The sequence below is a fragment of the Propithecus coquereli genome, unplaced genomic scaffold (assembly GCF_000956105.1).
Source record: "Propithecus coquereli isolate 6110/MARCELLA unplaced genomic scaffold, Pcoq_1.0 Scaffold775, whole genome shotgun sequence".
NCBI classification, from domain to species: Eukaryota; Metazoa; Chordata; class Mammalia; order Primates; family Indriidae; genus Propithecus; species Propithecus coquereli.
Genome location: NW_012153896.1, coordinates 902,026 through 916,698, shown reverse-complemented (window position 1 = coordinate 916,698; position 14,673 = coordinate 902,026). Strand labels below are relative to the sequence as shown.

The following is a 14,673-nucleotide window of genomic DNA, read 5'->3' as shown; positions in this document are numbered from 1 at the left end:
GTCACACTGAGGAGCCCAAGGGTGCGGGAAAGCAAAGCACGACCTGAGACCATGGAGTCCAGATGGTGCATCTGTGCTTGTGGTGGGGTTGGGGGTGTTTGACCTGGGCCTTGGAGGATGGGAAAGATTTTCAGAGGTGGGACAGGAAAGAGAAACTGACCTCCTTTTAGGTGAGAGCAACCAGAGGTGTGGACCAGGCAGCTGGTCTCCTGTCCTCCTATGGCCATGCTTGTTGTAATTCCCCATAGAATGATCGGGCTGCAGAGCACTGGAGAAAGAGGCAGGGGCTTGGGGTCAGGCCTGGGTATAACCTCCAACTCTGCCCCTTAGCAGTCTTTGGGTTGAGTTTCTACCTCTCAGAGTGTCAGTTCCCTCATCTCTAAAGTGGGCATGATGGTACCTACCTCTCAGGGATGTCTTGCAGGTTAAGTGAGAGCATGTGTGTAACGTTTTCAGCAGGGCTTGGGAGAATGTGACTTCAGTGAGAGGGAAGTTGGTATGAATTTAATCTTCCTAGCAGTTCTGTGAGGACTGTGGCATTATCTCCAGTTTACATTTGGGAAGACTGAGGCTCAGACAGAAATGTCCTCAGGGCTAGAGGTGGCAGAGCCTGGACAGGAACTCAGATCTTTTGCCTCCAAGCCCTCTAATTCTTGTTCCATCCCAGTTCCATCCCAGCTGGTGGCTCCTGGGGAGACTGGTGTGCCCAGCTCAAATTTTGGGGTTCCTCTTTACCCTGCTGGGCTCCCTCAGCCTCTGCTCTGCTGCCTCTGACAGGTTATCCCGCAGAAAGACTCGGAGCAGCCAGCTGAGCTCCCGGCGCCTCCGTAGCAAGGACAACGTGCAGAAGCTGGCCACGGTGGTGGGGGAGAATGGCTCCGTCCTGCGACGGGTGACTCGTGCTGCAGCTGCAGCTGCGGCTGCGGCTGCGGCTGCGGCTGCAGCTGCCTCCATGACATTGGCTACACCTTCATCCCCCCCTGAGTCTCCTACAGTGCTGACCAAGAAGCCCGAGGACAACCTTGCCCAGGGCCAGCTGGTGCCCATGGTGGAGATAGGCCTCAGAGAGCGCCAGAATGCTGAGCACCACTTCATCCAGTTCAAATCCACCCAGGCTGTGTCTCAGGCTCTGTCCCCAACCCCAGCTTCAGCCACAGCTCCAGCCTCACAGGGTGTCCTGACATCGGATGAAGAATCAACGCCCAAAAAGACAGAGGCCAGGAGGCTGGAGTCTGTCACTGTGAGCTCCCTGATGACTACACCCCAGCACTGCAAGGGTCGAGGGGTTGGGACAGGACGGTCTGCCTCCAAGCTCAGGATTGCAGGGGTCTCCCAGGGCCCACGAGACTCGCCTGCCTCTCCAGACTCTCCGTGGCAGGAGCGGGTGCTGTCTCCCATCCTGCCGAATAACTTCTCCACACCCGCGGGCTCCTCTGTGGACATTCGGTCAGTGCGGCGTAGCCTGATTGCCCCGTCCTCCCAGGGTCCCCAAGTCTTGCTGGCCCAAAAGTACTCCCCAGTGGCCAAACAGGAGGGTACCGTACACAGGGCAAGCAGAAGGCTCTCCAAGAAGGCTGCTGAAGAGCCAGCGGCCTCTGCCCGCATCATCTGTGAGTCTGGGGGCTCAGCCATATCGGGGGCAGGGTGGGTGGTCCTTGGTGCCTGGCTGAGATGGAGGGTTTCTGAGGGACCATCTAGCAAGGAACTGTCCATAGATCTTTCTGTGATGATGCAAATGTTCCCCATCTGTGCTATGTTGTGCAGTAGCCACCATCTAACCACATGTGGCTATTGTGTCTTCAAAACGTGGCTGGTCTGATCAAGGAACTGAATTGTAAATTGTATTACATTTTACTTTTAGATTTAAATAGCCACATGTAGCTAGTGGCTACTGTATTGGAAGGTGCAGATCCAACCCAACCTTGTTTTACGAATGGGGAAACAGGTTTTGGGAGGTTGGCCACAGTGTCCCTGTGGTTAATGGCCATGTTGAGGCTGGAACCTGGGTCTTTTTCTCCAGGGCCAGTGTTTTCCTCCCCCTTTCCTATGCTGCAGAAGCTATTTAAATTCACTATGTTTGTGTACCGCTTCCTATTAGCGAAACTGTTTGGTCTGGAGGTGTGACTTCTCATTGTAGCAGGCTCATTCTGGGACAACAGATGACCAAAATCTGATCAGAGGCAGGAGGGGGAGAAACAAGATAGCTCTGGAGCCGGATGGCATGGGTTTGGGTTCCTGCTTAGCTGTTTACCCATACTGCGACCTTGGGCAGGTTTCAGAAACTTCATGGGCCTTGGTTCCTCACCTCTCAACTGGGGATTAATAATAATGTCACTTCAAAGGGTCATTGTGAGGCTTTGACTAACCTACACAGGATGTTTAGATTGGTACCTGGTATGTAGGAAGGCTCAGTAACGTTAGCTGATCTTGTCATCATCAGATCTCAGCTCTGGGGACCATTGCCCACTGGGAGCAGGTGTCATGAGCCACAGAGGAGAGTCTGGGCCGGCTGCATGAGTAGGTGGGGTCTGAGCTGGGAGGGTTTTGAAGGATGGCTACACTTTTGCCAGATGGGAAAAATGTGGGGATAGGTATTCCTGGCAGAGGGAACAGCTTGTACAAAGACCCTGAGGGCTAAAATAGCAAATGATGGGGTATCTGGGGCACATGTGCCTCACAAGGAGCTTGAACTCGACCCTTTGAAGGAGAGGAAGTGGTCTGACAACGGTTGTTGGAAGGTTCCTCTCACCTTGTGACAAATGGCCAAGAGGAAGGGAGGGAAGGAAGCAGGAGACCAGGTAGGCTGCACGGGTCTAGGCCAGAGCATGAGCGAAGCAGCGGACTGATGGAAAGGATAAAACGGGCCAGCTTTTATATTAATCTGTATTAAATAGTAGCTGGCATCTGCCTGGCACTTAAGATTTATAAAAAGCAAAGGTCATTTTATTTGGGCCTTGTAGCAGCACTGCTAGCTTGTTGGGATTCCCCCACTTCACAGAGGAGGAAACTGAGGCTTAAGGAGGCCACAGAGTCTGTATGTTGGGAAGTGGGACTTGAGCCCTGCATGTTTCATTCTGTCCAGAAAGGTAGGCACTTGCAGAGGAGGCCTTGTGGAAAACCCCGGGCAGGGTCCATCAGGCAGGTGAGGGCACCTTGCCTTGGCAGGTTTCTTCCTGGCCAGTAGCACTGCCTGGGGCAGGGCCTGCTCCAGGGCTTGGGTGTGTGCAAATGTGCAGTCTGGCACAATGTCCATGTTTGGAGTCCACGAAGGACCTAGGTGGTTCAGATCTGCCTTGGAGATTTCCTCAAGCCTGGATCTGATCCTGGGAAGGGGCCCAGGGGGCAGGCAAGCCTGGAGGAAGGACCCGGTGGGGCAGATAACCCAGATCTGCAGCTCCTACGCCCTTCTAATGGGCCGTCCTCCTCGGCCCCTTTCCTGCTCATGGGTGGGCTCCTGATTTGATTGGCACGTGTGACCCAAGTCTATCTGACTGCAAGCCCAGTCTTGTCCTCCTTGAGGTGGAAGGAAGAGGGAGGGGAAGAGGCAAGATCCAGGATCTGGAGCCACACAGACCCTGGGTAACCCTGGCACACCCCTTCTCTCAATCTCAGTTTCCCTATCTGTGAAACGGTGATAATACCTGCTTTGAATTGGAGTAGAGAACCCATCTTAGTGCTTGAGTATGGTACATGCTCTGTAAATCTTATTTAAGCAAAACAAACGATAAGACCCAGGAACAGCTGTGTCCCTGGCGCTCAGTGTAGGTGTGGTCAGGCTGACCCTGAACAAGGAACTACAAGGACATGGGGCAGTGATGGGGTAGGAGGCTTCCTGAAGGCCTTCCTGACCCCAGGCTCTGGGTTGTGACTCAAGGGCATCTCTGAGGTGGGGTCTGGGTTTGGGTTCCCCCAGAAGGAGCCTTAGATGCAAAGATTTGAGTGCAACTTGTTAATTTTGGAGGGGAAGGAAACACCTGCAGCAGAGGAGTGGGGAAGTGAGACAGACTGGCAGTTAAGGATGGGCATGCGGGTCTGGAAGCCAGCGTGGGGTACTGGGGTAAGGAGCTGCTGTGGGGGACATGAATCCCTGGCCCCTGGCCTGGTGTGCATCTGCTGGAGAGGGCCACCGGGCAGCAGTTCTGCGGTGGTTAGGCAGGGGACAGCACAGCTGCTTCAGGGCTTCTGGAGTGTCCTCTTTAGGGGTCCTGGCCACCTGTGCATTGGGGAAGAGCCCCTTGGTCCCTCTGCCAGGCTGTAGTCCACCTTCCTGCCACCAGACTGGCTCTGAGGCCCCAGGGGCATGATGGTGGCACTTAACATTCCAGTCCTTGTGCTAGTGGGGTGGCTGTGCATTCATGTGGATATCTTCTTGCCGTTCTGTCCCCTCATCAGGGAGAACCTTGAGGAAGGGGACAGTCACCACCCATAACTGCCTGCCTGGCCCTGCAGCTGTTCCCCTTACGCCCGAGCCTGACTGTTACACCCAAGAAAGGTCCTGCTTGCCTTCTCTCTGTGGCTGGCCGGTTGTCTTCCCTCTTTCGCTGACACCCTGGGCACCCCAGCCTCACCCTGGCTGCCTCTCAGCCTTACTTCTGGCGACGTTCCTGTGGCTCAGGACGCGCCAGCCAAGCCGGCCATCTTTCCATTCCCTGGAAAAGCCTCTTTTTCCCTGCCCCCTGGCCTGGGCAGGAGGTTTTCCTTTTCCTAGACCAGTGTCACTCAAGTTTTGGTCTCAGCACCTGCTTCCAGTTTTTAAAATTATTGAGGACCTTAAAAAGCTCTTGACTATTAGGTTATATCTATTGATAATCACTGTATCAGAAATTAAAACTGAGGAATTTAAAAATATTAAAAATACTATTTATTTTTATGTTAATATGATTTAATACTTCAATATTAAAGGCTTTAAGATACTAATATTTTAATATTAAAATATTAGTATCTTAAAGCCTTTAATATTGAAGTATTAAATCATATTAACATAAAAATAAATAGTATTTTTAATATTTTTAAATTCCTCAGTTTTAATTTCTGATACAGTGATTATCAATAGATATAACCTAATAGTCAAGAGCTTTTTAAGGTCCTCAATAATTTTAAAAACTGGAAGCAGGTGCTGAGACCAAAACTTGAGTGACACTGGTCTAGGAAAAGGAAAACCTCCTGCCCAGGCCAGGGGGCAGGGAAAAAGAGGCTTTTCCAGGGAATGGAAAGATGGCCGGCTTGGCTGGCGCGTCCTGAGCCACAGGAACGTCGCCAGAAGTAAGGCTGAGAGGCAGCCAGGGTGAGGCTGGGGTGCCCAGGGTGTCAGCGAAAGAGGGAAGACAACCGGCCAGCCACAGAGAGAAGGCAAGCAGGACCTTTCTTGGGTGTAACAGTCAGGCTCGGGCGTAAGGGGAACAGCTGCAGGGCCAGGCAGGCAGTTATGGGTGGTGACTGTCCCCTTCCTCAAGGTTCTCCCTGATGAGGGGACAGAACGGCAAGAAGATATCCACATGAATGCACAGCCACCCCACTAGCACAAGGACTGGAATGTTAAGTGCCACCATCATGCCCCTGGGGCCTCAGAGCCAGTCTGGTGGCAGGAAGGTGGACTACAGCCTGGCAGAGGGACCAAGGGGCTCTTCCCCAATGCACAGGTGGCCAGGACCCCTAAAGAGGACACTCCAGAAGCCCTGAAGCAGCTGTGCTGTCCCCTGCCTAACCACCGCAGAACTGCTGCCCGGTGGCCCTCTCCAGCAGATGCACACCAGGCCAGGGGCCAGGGATTCATGTCCCCCACAGCAGCTCCTTACCCCAGTACCCCACGCTGGCTTCCAGACCCGCATGCCCATCCTTAACTGCCAGTCTGTCTCACTTCCCCACTCCTCTGCTGCAGGTGTTTCCTTCCCCTCCAAAATTAACAAGTTGCACTCAAATCTTTGCATCTAAGGCTCCTTCTGGGGGAACCCAAACCCAGACCCCACCTCAGAGATGCCCTTGAGTCACAACCCAGAGCCTGGGGTCAGGAAGGCCTTCAGGAAGCCTCCTACCCCATCACTGCCCCATGTCCTTGTAGTTCCTTGTTCAGGGTCAGCCTGACCACACCTACACTGAGCGCCAGGGACACAGCTGTTCCTGGGTCTTATCGTTTGTTTTGCTTAAATAAGATTTACAGAGCATGTACCATACTCAAGCACTAAGATGGGTTCTCTACTCCAATTCAAAGCAGGTATTATCACCGTTTCACAGATAGGGAAACTGAGATTGAGAGAAGGGGTGTGCCAGGGTTACCCAGGGTCTGTGTGGCTCCAGATCCTGGATCTTGCCTCTTCCCCTCCCTCTTCCTTCCACCTCAAGGAGGACAAGACTGGGCTTGCAGTCAGATAGACTTGGGTCACACGTGCCAATCAAATCAGGAGCCCACCCATGAGCAGGAAAGGGGCCGAGGAGGACGGCCCATTAGAAGGGCGTAGGAGCTGCAGATCTGGGTTATCTGCCCCACCGGGTCCTTCCTCCAGGCTTGCCTGCCCCCTGGGCCCCTTCCCAGGATCAGATCCAGGCTTGAGGAAATCTCCAAGGCAGATCTGAACCACCTAGGTCCTTCGTGGACTCCAAACATGGACATTGTGCCAGACTGCACATTTGCACACACCCAAGCCCTGGAGCAGGCCCTGCCCCAGGCAGTGCTACTGGCCAGGAAGAAACCTGCCAAGGCAAGGTGCCCTCACCTGCCTGATGGACCCTGCCCGGGGTTTTCCACAAGGCCTCCTCTGCAAGTGCCTACCTTTCTGGACAGAATGAAACATGCAGGGCTCAAGTCCCACTTCCCAACATACAGACTCTGTGGCCTCCTTAAGCCTCAGTTTCCTCCTCTGTGAAGTGGGGGAATCCCAACAAGCTAGCAGTGCTGCTACAAGGCCCAAATAAAATGACCTTTGCTTTTTATAAATCTTAAGTGCCAGGCAGATGCCAGCTACTATTTAATACAGATTAATATAAAAGCTGGCCCGTTTTATCCTTTCCATCAGTCCGCTGCTTCGCTCATGCTCTGGCCTAGACCCGTGCAGCCTACCTGGTCTCCTGCTTCCTTCCCTCCCTTCCTCTTGGCCATTTGTCACAAGGTGAGAGGAACCTTCCAACAACCGTTGTCAGACCACTTCCTCTCCTTCAAAGGGTCGAGTTCAAGCTCCTTGTGAGGCACATGTGCCCCAGATACCCCATCATTTGCTATTTTAGCCCTCAGGGTCTTTGTACAAGCTGTTCCCTCTGCCAGGAATACCTATCCCCACATTTTTCCCATCTGGCAAAAGTGTAGCCATCCTTCAAAACCCTCCCAGCTCAGACCCCACCTACTCATGCAGCCGGCCCAGACTCTCCTCTGTGGCTCATGACACCTGCTCCCAGTGGGCAATGGTCCCCAGAGCTGAGATCTGATGATGACAAGATCAGCTAACGTTACTGAGCCTTCCTACATACCAGGTACCAATCTAAACATCCTGTGTAGGTTAGTCAAAGCCTCACAATGACCCTTTGAAGTGACATTATTATTAATCCCCAGTTGAGAGGTGAGGAACCAAGGCCCATGAAGTTTCTGAAACCTGCCCAAGGTCGCAGTATGGGTAAACAGCTAAGCAGGAACCCAAACCCATGCCATCCGGCTCCAGAGCTATCTTGTTTCTCCCCCTCCTGCCTCTGATCAGATTTTGGTCATCTGTTGTCCCAGAATGAGCCTGCTACAATGAGAAGTCACACCTCCAGACCAAACAGTTTCGCTAATAGGAAGCGGTACACAAACATAGTGAATTTAAATAGCTTCTGCAGCATAGGAAAGGGGGAGGAAAACACTGGCCCTGGAGAAAAAGACCCAGGTTCCAGCCTCAACATGGCCATTAACCACAGGGACACTGTGGCCAACCTCCCAAAACCTGTTTCCCCATTCGTAAAACAAGGTTGGGTTGGATCTGCACCTTCCAATACAGTAGCCACTAGCTACATGTGGCTATTTAAATCTAAAAGTAAAATGTAATACAATTTACAATTCAGTTCCTTGATCAGACCAGCCACGTTTTGAAGACACAATAGCCACATGTGGTTAGATGGTGGCTACTGCACAACATAGCACAGATGGGGAACATTTGCATCATCACAGAAAGATCTATGGACAGTTCCTTGCTAGATGGTCCCTCAGAAACCCTCCATCTCAGCCAGGCACCAAGGACCACCCACCCTGCCCCCGATATGGCTGAGCCCCCAGACTCACAGATGATGCGGGCAGAGGCCGCTGGCTCTTCAGCAGCCTTCTTGGAGAGCCTTCTGCTTGCCCTGTGTACGGTACCCTCCTGTTTGGCCACTGGGGAGTACTTTTGGGCCAGCAAGACTTGGGGACCCTGGGAGGACGGGGCAATCAGGCTACGCCGCACTGACCGAATGTCCACAGAGGAGCCCGCGGGTGTGGAGAAGTTATTCGGCAGGATGGGAGACAGCACCCGCTCCTGCCACGGAGAGTCTGGAGAGGCAGGCGAGTCTCGTGGGCCCTGGGAGACCCCTGCAATCCTGAGCTTGGAGGCAGACCGTCCTGTCCCAACCCCTCGACCCTTGCAGTGCTGGGGTGTAGTCATCAGGGAGCTCACAGTGACAGACTCCAGCCTCCTGGCCTCTGTCTTTTTGGGCGTTGATTCTTCATCCGATGTCAGGACACCCTGTGAGGCTGGAGCTGTGGCTGAAGCTGGGGTTGGGGACAGAGCCTGAGACACAGCCTGGGTGGATTTGAACTGGATGAAGTGGTGCTCAGCATTCTGGCGCTCTCTGAGGCCTATCTCCACCATGGGCACCAGCTGGCCCTGGGCAAGGTTGTCCTCGGGCTTCTTGGTCAGCACTGTAGGAGACTCAGGGGGGGATGAAGGTGTAGCCAATGTCATGGAGGCAGCTGCAGCCGCAGCCGCAGCCGCAGCCGCAGCTGCAGCTGCAGCACGAGTCACCCGTCGCAGGACGGAGCCATTCTCCCCCACCACCGTGGCCAGCTTCTGCACGTTGTCCTTGCTACGGAGGCGCCGGGAGCTCAGCTGGCTGCTCCGAGTCTTTCTGCGGGATAACCTGTCAGAGGCAGCAGAGCAGAGGCTGAGGGAGCCCAGCAGGGTAAAGAGGAACCCCAAAATTTGAGCTGGGCACACCAGTCTCCCCAGGAGCCACCAGCTGGGATGGAACTGGGATGGAACAAGAATTAGAGGGCTTGGAGGCAAAAGATCTGAGTTCCTGTCCAGGCTCTGCCACCTCTAGCCCTGAGGACATTTCTGTCTGAGCCTCAGTCTTCCCAAATGTAAACTGGAGATAATGCCACAGTCCTCACAGAACTGCTAGGAAGATTAAATTCATACCAACTTCCCTCTCACTGAAGTCACATTCTCCCAAGCCCTGCTGAAAACGTTACACACATGCTCTCACTTAACCTGCAAGACATCCCTGAGAGGTAGGTACCATCATGCCCACTTTAGAGATGAGGGAACTGACACTCTGAGAGGTAGAAACTCAACCCAAAGACTGCTAAGGGGCAGAGTTGGAGGTTATACCCAGGCCTGACCCCAAGCCCCTGCCTCTTTCTCCAGTGCTCTGCAGCCCGATCATTCTATGGGGAATTACAACAAGCATGGCCATAGGAGGACAGGAGACCAGCTGCCTGGTCCACACCTCTGGTTGCTCTCACCTAAAAGGAGGTCAGTTTCTCTTTCCTGTCCCACCTCTGAAAATCTTTCCCATCCTCCAAGGCCCAGGTCAAACACCCCCAACCCCACCACAAGCACAGATGCACCATCTGGACTCCATGGTCTCAGGTCGTGCTTTGCTTTCCCGCACCCTTGGGCTCCTCAGTGTGACTCACGTGGCACCCATCGCCAGCCCTGCAGGCTGCTACTTCCAGTCAACACCTTTGGAACCAAACTCTCCCAGAGGGCACCAAGCCTCCGCAGAGTCCACCTGCCTAGCTCACCCTCCCCTGTCCCCTACCTTTTCCTCATGGGATCTCTGTTTTCATCCTGAACATAAGAAACTCGTCTCTTCTTCCGTCGGTTCTTCTGAGAAGGTGTTTTGGGCATCAGCTCTGGCTCTTTGCTGAATTCTCTGTTTGGTACAAGGAGGGTGACACTCAAGGCTGCCTGGGAACCACTCTCCTACCTGACCTAGCCCCTGCCCATTTCTTGGCAGTGACAGGTCAAGCTGGAGTGACCAGCACCAAACAAGTTCTCCAAGGCCATGTGCAAGTTACTGGCTAGGCACTCAAGGTATCCTCCTGGAAACATGGCAGGGAAGCAAGATCACACCCTGAGAGGGCCAGCCCAACCAACTATGGTGAGCCAGGCAAGGGACTCTAACCTTTCCTTCTTCTTCCCATGACACTAAGTTGGGCTCCTAGCATACTGGATACTCAGGAGGGATCCAACAGGTTGTCCATTTTGTCTGTCAAGTAGGGCTGTTCTGTCCCCAAGGCCACACATAGCAGCCCAGGAAGCCCCTGGAGTCCCTACCCCACCAGTGTACCCCTGCCCTTACCTGGTGAACATGCGCTCAGCCTCCTCTTGGATCTCCTCGAGCCACACCAAGTCCTTATTGTCCATGTTGCAGAGAAACTCCATGAGCTTCTGGTCACAGAGCTCCAGCAGGTGAATGGGCCCTGGGGCTGTCGTCCCCATGATGACTGTGTCTGGTGAAGGCAGGGACAAGAGGCACAAGGGTTCAGGGTGGAGGACTGGTACCTTTGACAGGGGAAGAGGCTGCCAGGCCACATGCAACACCTACCTCCCAATCACCACAATCACCCAGTGTCTGAACCAAAGCCCTGCCCTGCACACAGCCACTCCCCAGAGCTGCAGAATTCCAAACACCAATCCCCTAGCCTCATTTCTACAAAAAGAGGGGCCCTTCTACTCTACCTCTTCCCCATACCCTACCCCACACACAGCATGGCTGCCCCCAAAAATCCACATTTCCCAGCCAATCCTGATATCAATGGTCCTCCTTAAAAACAGCCTTTCCTGGGCTTAAGATGACAGGCACTGCCACCTGCCTTCCTGGATCAGGGAGAAACAGCAGCCACCCCCGTGCCCCTCTCTCCCTGCCCAAACACAGTTCTGCTCTTACTCTCCCGTGGGCTCTCCTCTTACTATTTATTTTTGGTTAAGGAAGGGCTAAGACAGCCACCATGTGCTACATTCGAGCTGACCCCAGACATCAGGCCAAAGAACACCAAATCCAACTGCCTCGTTCTTGCCCAGTGAATGGAAGGGGTTCCGTGTTACAAAGGAGTAAGAAAGTAGGGGTCCAGAAACAGCTCTCCAAAGGGCCCCCCACAACCCTCTCCCTTAAGCTGAAATGCCCTATAAATGGATGAAGGAGCATAAAGGGAACTGATGAGTAATGTCTTGCTTTTAAGAAAACTTGCATCTACAAGAATAGAGTAAGGAAAAATACAAAACCAGTTTTTTCTTAAAAAAACTAGCCACTCAGGTATCCGTCTTAAGACTTGGTTATAAAATCACCACAAAAATCCCAAACAAGGAAATAGTAGTCAGTCCTCTGTACCTGTGGGTTCTGAAACCATGAATTCAACCAATCGTGGGTCAAAAATATTTGAAAAAAAAATTGCATCTGTACTGAACATGTACAGAAATTTTTTCCTTGTCATAATTTCCTAAACAATACAGTATAACAACTATTTGCATAGTTTTTACATTGTATTAGGTAATATAATACTCTAGAGATGAATTAAAGCATACGGGAGGATGTGTGTACGCCATTTTACATCAGGGACTTGAGCACCTACGGACTTTGGTATCAGAGGGAGGTCCTAGAACCAATCCCCCAGGGATACCAAGGAACAACTATATTCTATTACATCATCTCATGGGCTCATTAATATCCCAACTGGTGAATGAATGAAAGAACAAATGAATGGTGGTGGTTGTAAACCATAATAACAGACTGCACATCTCATGTCATGGCAGTGACTCACTGCCCTGATCTATACCTTCAAAACCAAGAAGAACCACGCAAAGCTCCCACCTATGATGGAAGGTCCTGGAAGGAGGGCCTAAGTTGCTGACCCCTTGATCCCTCAAAGAGCTTAACACCAACCAGGTCAGGTTAATGGGACTTCTTAGGGCCTGATTTAGGGGAAACATTAGCATTTGTTCCTTGATAAGCTCTGCCCTCTGTCTGGAACATTCTGTCTCCCATTTTGTATGACTTGCTCCTCATCACTTGAATCCTCAGGGGACGCTGACCACAATCTAAAGTAGCCCCAGCCAGGATCCCATCCATTGATTTCAATTCTCTGCATAGCACTCGGGTGATTGTTTACCTATTTGCTTACCGTCTGTCTCTGCCCACTGAATGTTTGCTCCCTGAGGGAAAACCCTGGCTGTCTTATCACTAAATGTCCAGAGCCCAGCAGTGCCTGACAACAAGAAATACTTGCTGAATAAATTAGTTCGTCCATTAACTCTACACCTAGAAATAAACATCCTACAGGTGCCCCTCCCCACCACCACCACCACCACTACACAAGGGGCACCAAATGAACTCACTCTGCACAGGTTAGGTCAGGCCAACACACGTCCAAAACTCCTGCTTCTAAATGCCAAGCACTACTCTGGGCAGGGCCAAATGGGCAGGATTGCACAGGCTTTGGGCAGAAACCTTGGCTCTGCAGCCAGCCTGTCATAGGCAAGGCCTTTTCACCGCCATCCCTCTTGCTTCCCCCAGCCCCTCTGCACCAGGACCACAGCCCTGGCAAAGTGCAGGACCTCAGGTCTAGGCCAGCAAAAAGAAAATGCTTAAGGAAGATAAAGGTTTGCAGAGGAACTGCAGAATGCAACAACTGGCTTACTTTTTAAAAAAATGTTTGTTCAAATTGGCAAAGTGGGTGAGAACTTCTTTTGTAAAGTCCAAAAAAGCATTTGGATTTCTTTCACGGGGAAGTTTGTTTTTGTTTTTAGCAGACCTTAGTTTGGCCATTTAAAAAAAGTCACCAAAGTTAGAACACAGGTGATCACGAGAAAAGTCAGTGTTCCAAGGACCAGGCTCCTGGGAGGAGCAACAAAAACCTCATCTTCAGCAAGTTAAGAACCTCCATGCAGACCCAGAGCACCCAACATGCCACCAAGGGAGATCCTCTCCACAGTCTTCCTCCAACATTTCTCCCACACCGTACACCAGACGAGAGCGCTTACTGCCCTCCTCCGTGACTCCTGTTCTTTCGAAGGTGCAGCAAGTCGGGCACCTGTCTACCACACTTCGGTCATAAAAGCTCGTCCCATTCACTGAGTCCTACTCCACGCCCAAGCCAGACATCATCTCACTTCATTCTCACCACAACCTCGAGGATACCCACGCGCAGATGCGGAAAACTGAGCCAAAGAGAAGTTAAGTCAAAGCCATTCGGTAAATCAGGGGCGGAGGCTGGATTTAAACTCGTCTCCTAACCACTAAGCTATACCGCCTCCTGGTCATCCACCTCTGAAAGGCAGGGACCAGGTCTTGGCTCTGGGCAGCCCCACGAGCAGCCCGCGGTAGCTGGATCGAACTGAACCGCTGACAGCGAACGAGCTTAGGGAGTGACAAGGGGCGGCACCGGCCTCCAGAAATAGTCCGTTTAAAACGCTGCTCAGCTGGGGTGGGGGCGGCGAGCGAGGGGATTCACTGTACAGAAACGCCATCTGGCATAATTCCGCCAGAAAACCGGGTCGGTTTCGGGCTTCCCGCGCGTCCACTTCAACAAGGAGCCTCTCAGGCAAGAAACGAGCAGCGAGGCACCCGGGAGGGGGAGGGGACGGGGTTATTCTCTGGGGACTTGAGGGCCTAGGAGGAAGGTGCGGGATGGGCTCATCTCAGACCCGCGGACCCAGGCAGGCCACCTCCCCACTTGGAAGAGGCGACCCTCACATTCCCCCAGGCCGCAAGGGGCGGGGGTGGGGGGGTCACGCCCCAGGTCCGGAGTTGGCCGGGTGAGGGAGAGGGCGGAGGAACAAATCACTAACCACCCTTCGGGCGGCCGCTCGCACGCACTCACTTGTCTGCACCGCGTCTCCTGAGGGCTGCTCCGATCCAAGTCCAGCGGTCTCCCTAGCTGAGCCCCTGCCTGCCCAGACCCTCTCGGCCCCGGGAGTTCAGGGCTCACCACACGGGAGTACCAACCAGGCGGCGCAGCGCGGGCGAAAGCTATGATTTTTAAAACTGAAGGCTCAGCCAATCCTCGGCAAGTTTTCCTGGACGGTTGCAAAACTCTAAGCCAATCAGGCAACAGGAAGCACCAGTCAGGTCCCCTATTGGCTGTCTGGATCGGCAATCTGAGGGACTAAGAGGCGGGGAAAGGAGGCGAAGACTCTTTAAGCCGCCTCAGCTTCCGTGAGCCTCGGCCCACGGCTGAGGAAGGAAGTCGGCGGTCGTGGAGGTGCGCGCGGCGCCCGCTGGCCCGGAACTACGAGCCCCAGAGTGCACTGCGAAGGCCCCGCGCGGTGGGAGGAAGCAGGATGCAGGGTGGACTCGTCCCCCAGGCTGTGCTCGTCCGGAGCCTGGCACTTGGCCATTTCTGGGTCCAACTTTCTCTTCCTCACAAGGGGACAGCCTTCCGACCTCTGCCGCTTTTCAGAAATAAAAAGAAAATGCTTTGTAAATCACAACAGGGAGTGTATGTATATAGAG

The 14,673-nt window shown here is 53.0% G+C and overlaps 1 protein-coding gene and 1 pseudogene across 1 annotated transcript in view; one reads left to right on the top strand and one right to left on the bottom strand.

The window, feature by feature from the left end:
- The window catches only part of INCENP (inner centromere protein antigens 135/155kDa), a gene marked incomplete at its 3' end in the record, with an annotated part of 18,587 nt that extends 4,355 nt beyond the window's left edge, over positions 1–14,232 (bottom strand). Inside the window, exons 1-4 of the mRNA XM_012662696.1 lie at positions 14,042–14,232; positions 10,525–10,675; positions 9,982–10,095; positions 8,243–9,075 (exon numbers count right to left, since the gene is read on the bottom strand). Coding sequence (XP_012518150.1) covers positions 8,243–9,075; positions 9,982–10,095; positions 10,525–10,664 — 1,087 coding nt within the window. The remainder of the gene's footprint in view (positions 1–8,242; positions 9,076–9,981; positions 10,096–10,524; positions 10,676–14,041) is intronic.
- The window catches only part of LOC105825035, a 20,900-nt pseudogene continuing 16,889 nt past the window's right edge, over positions 10,663–14,673 (top strand).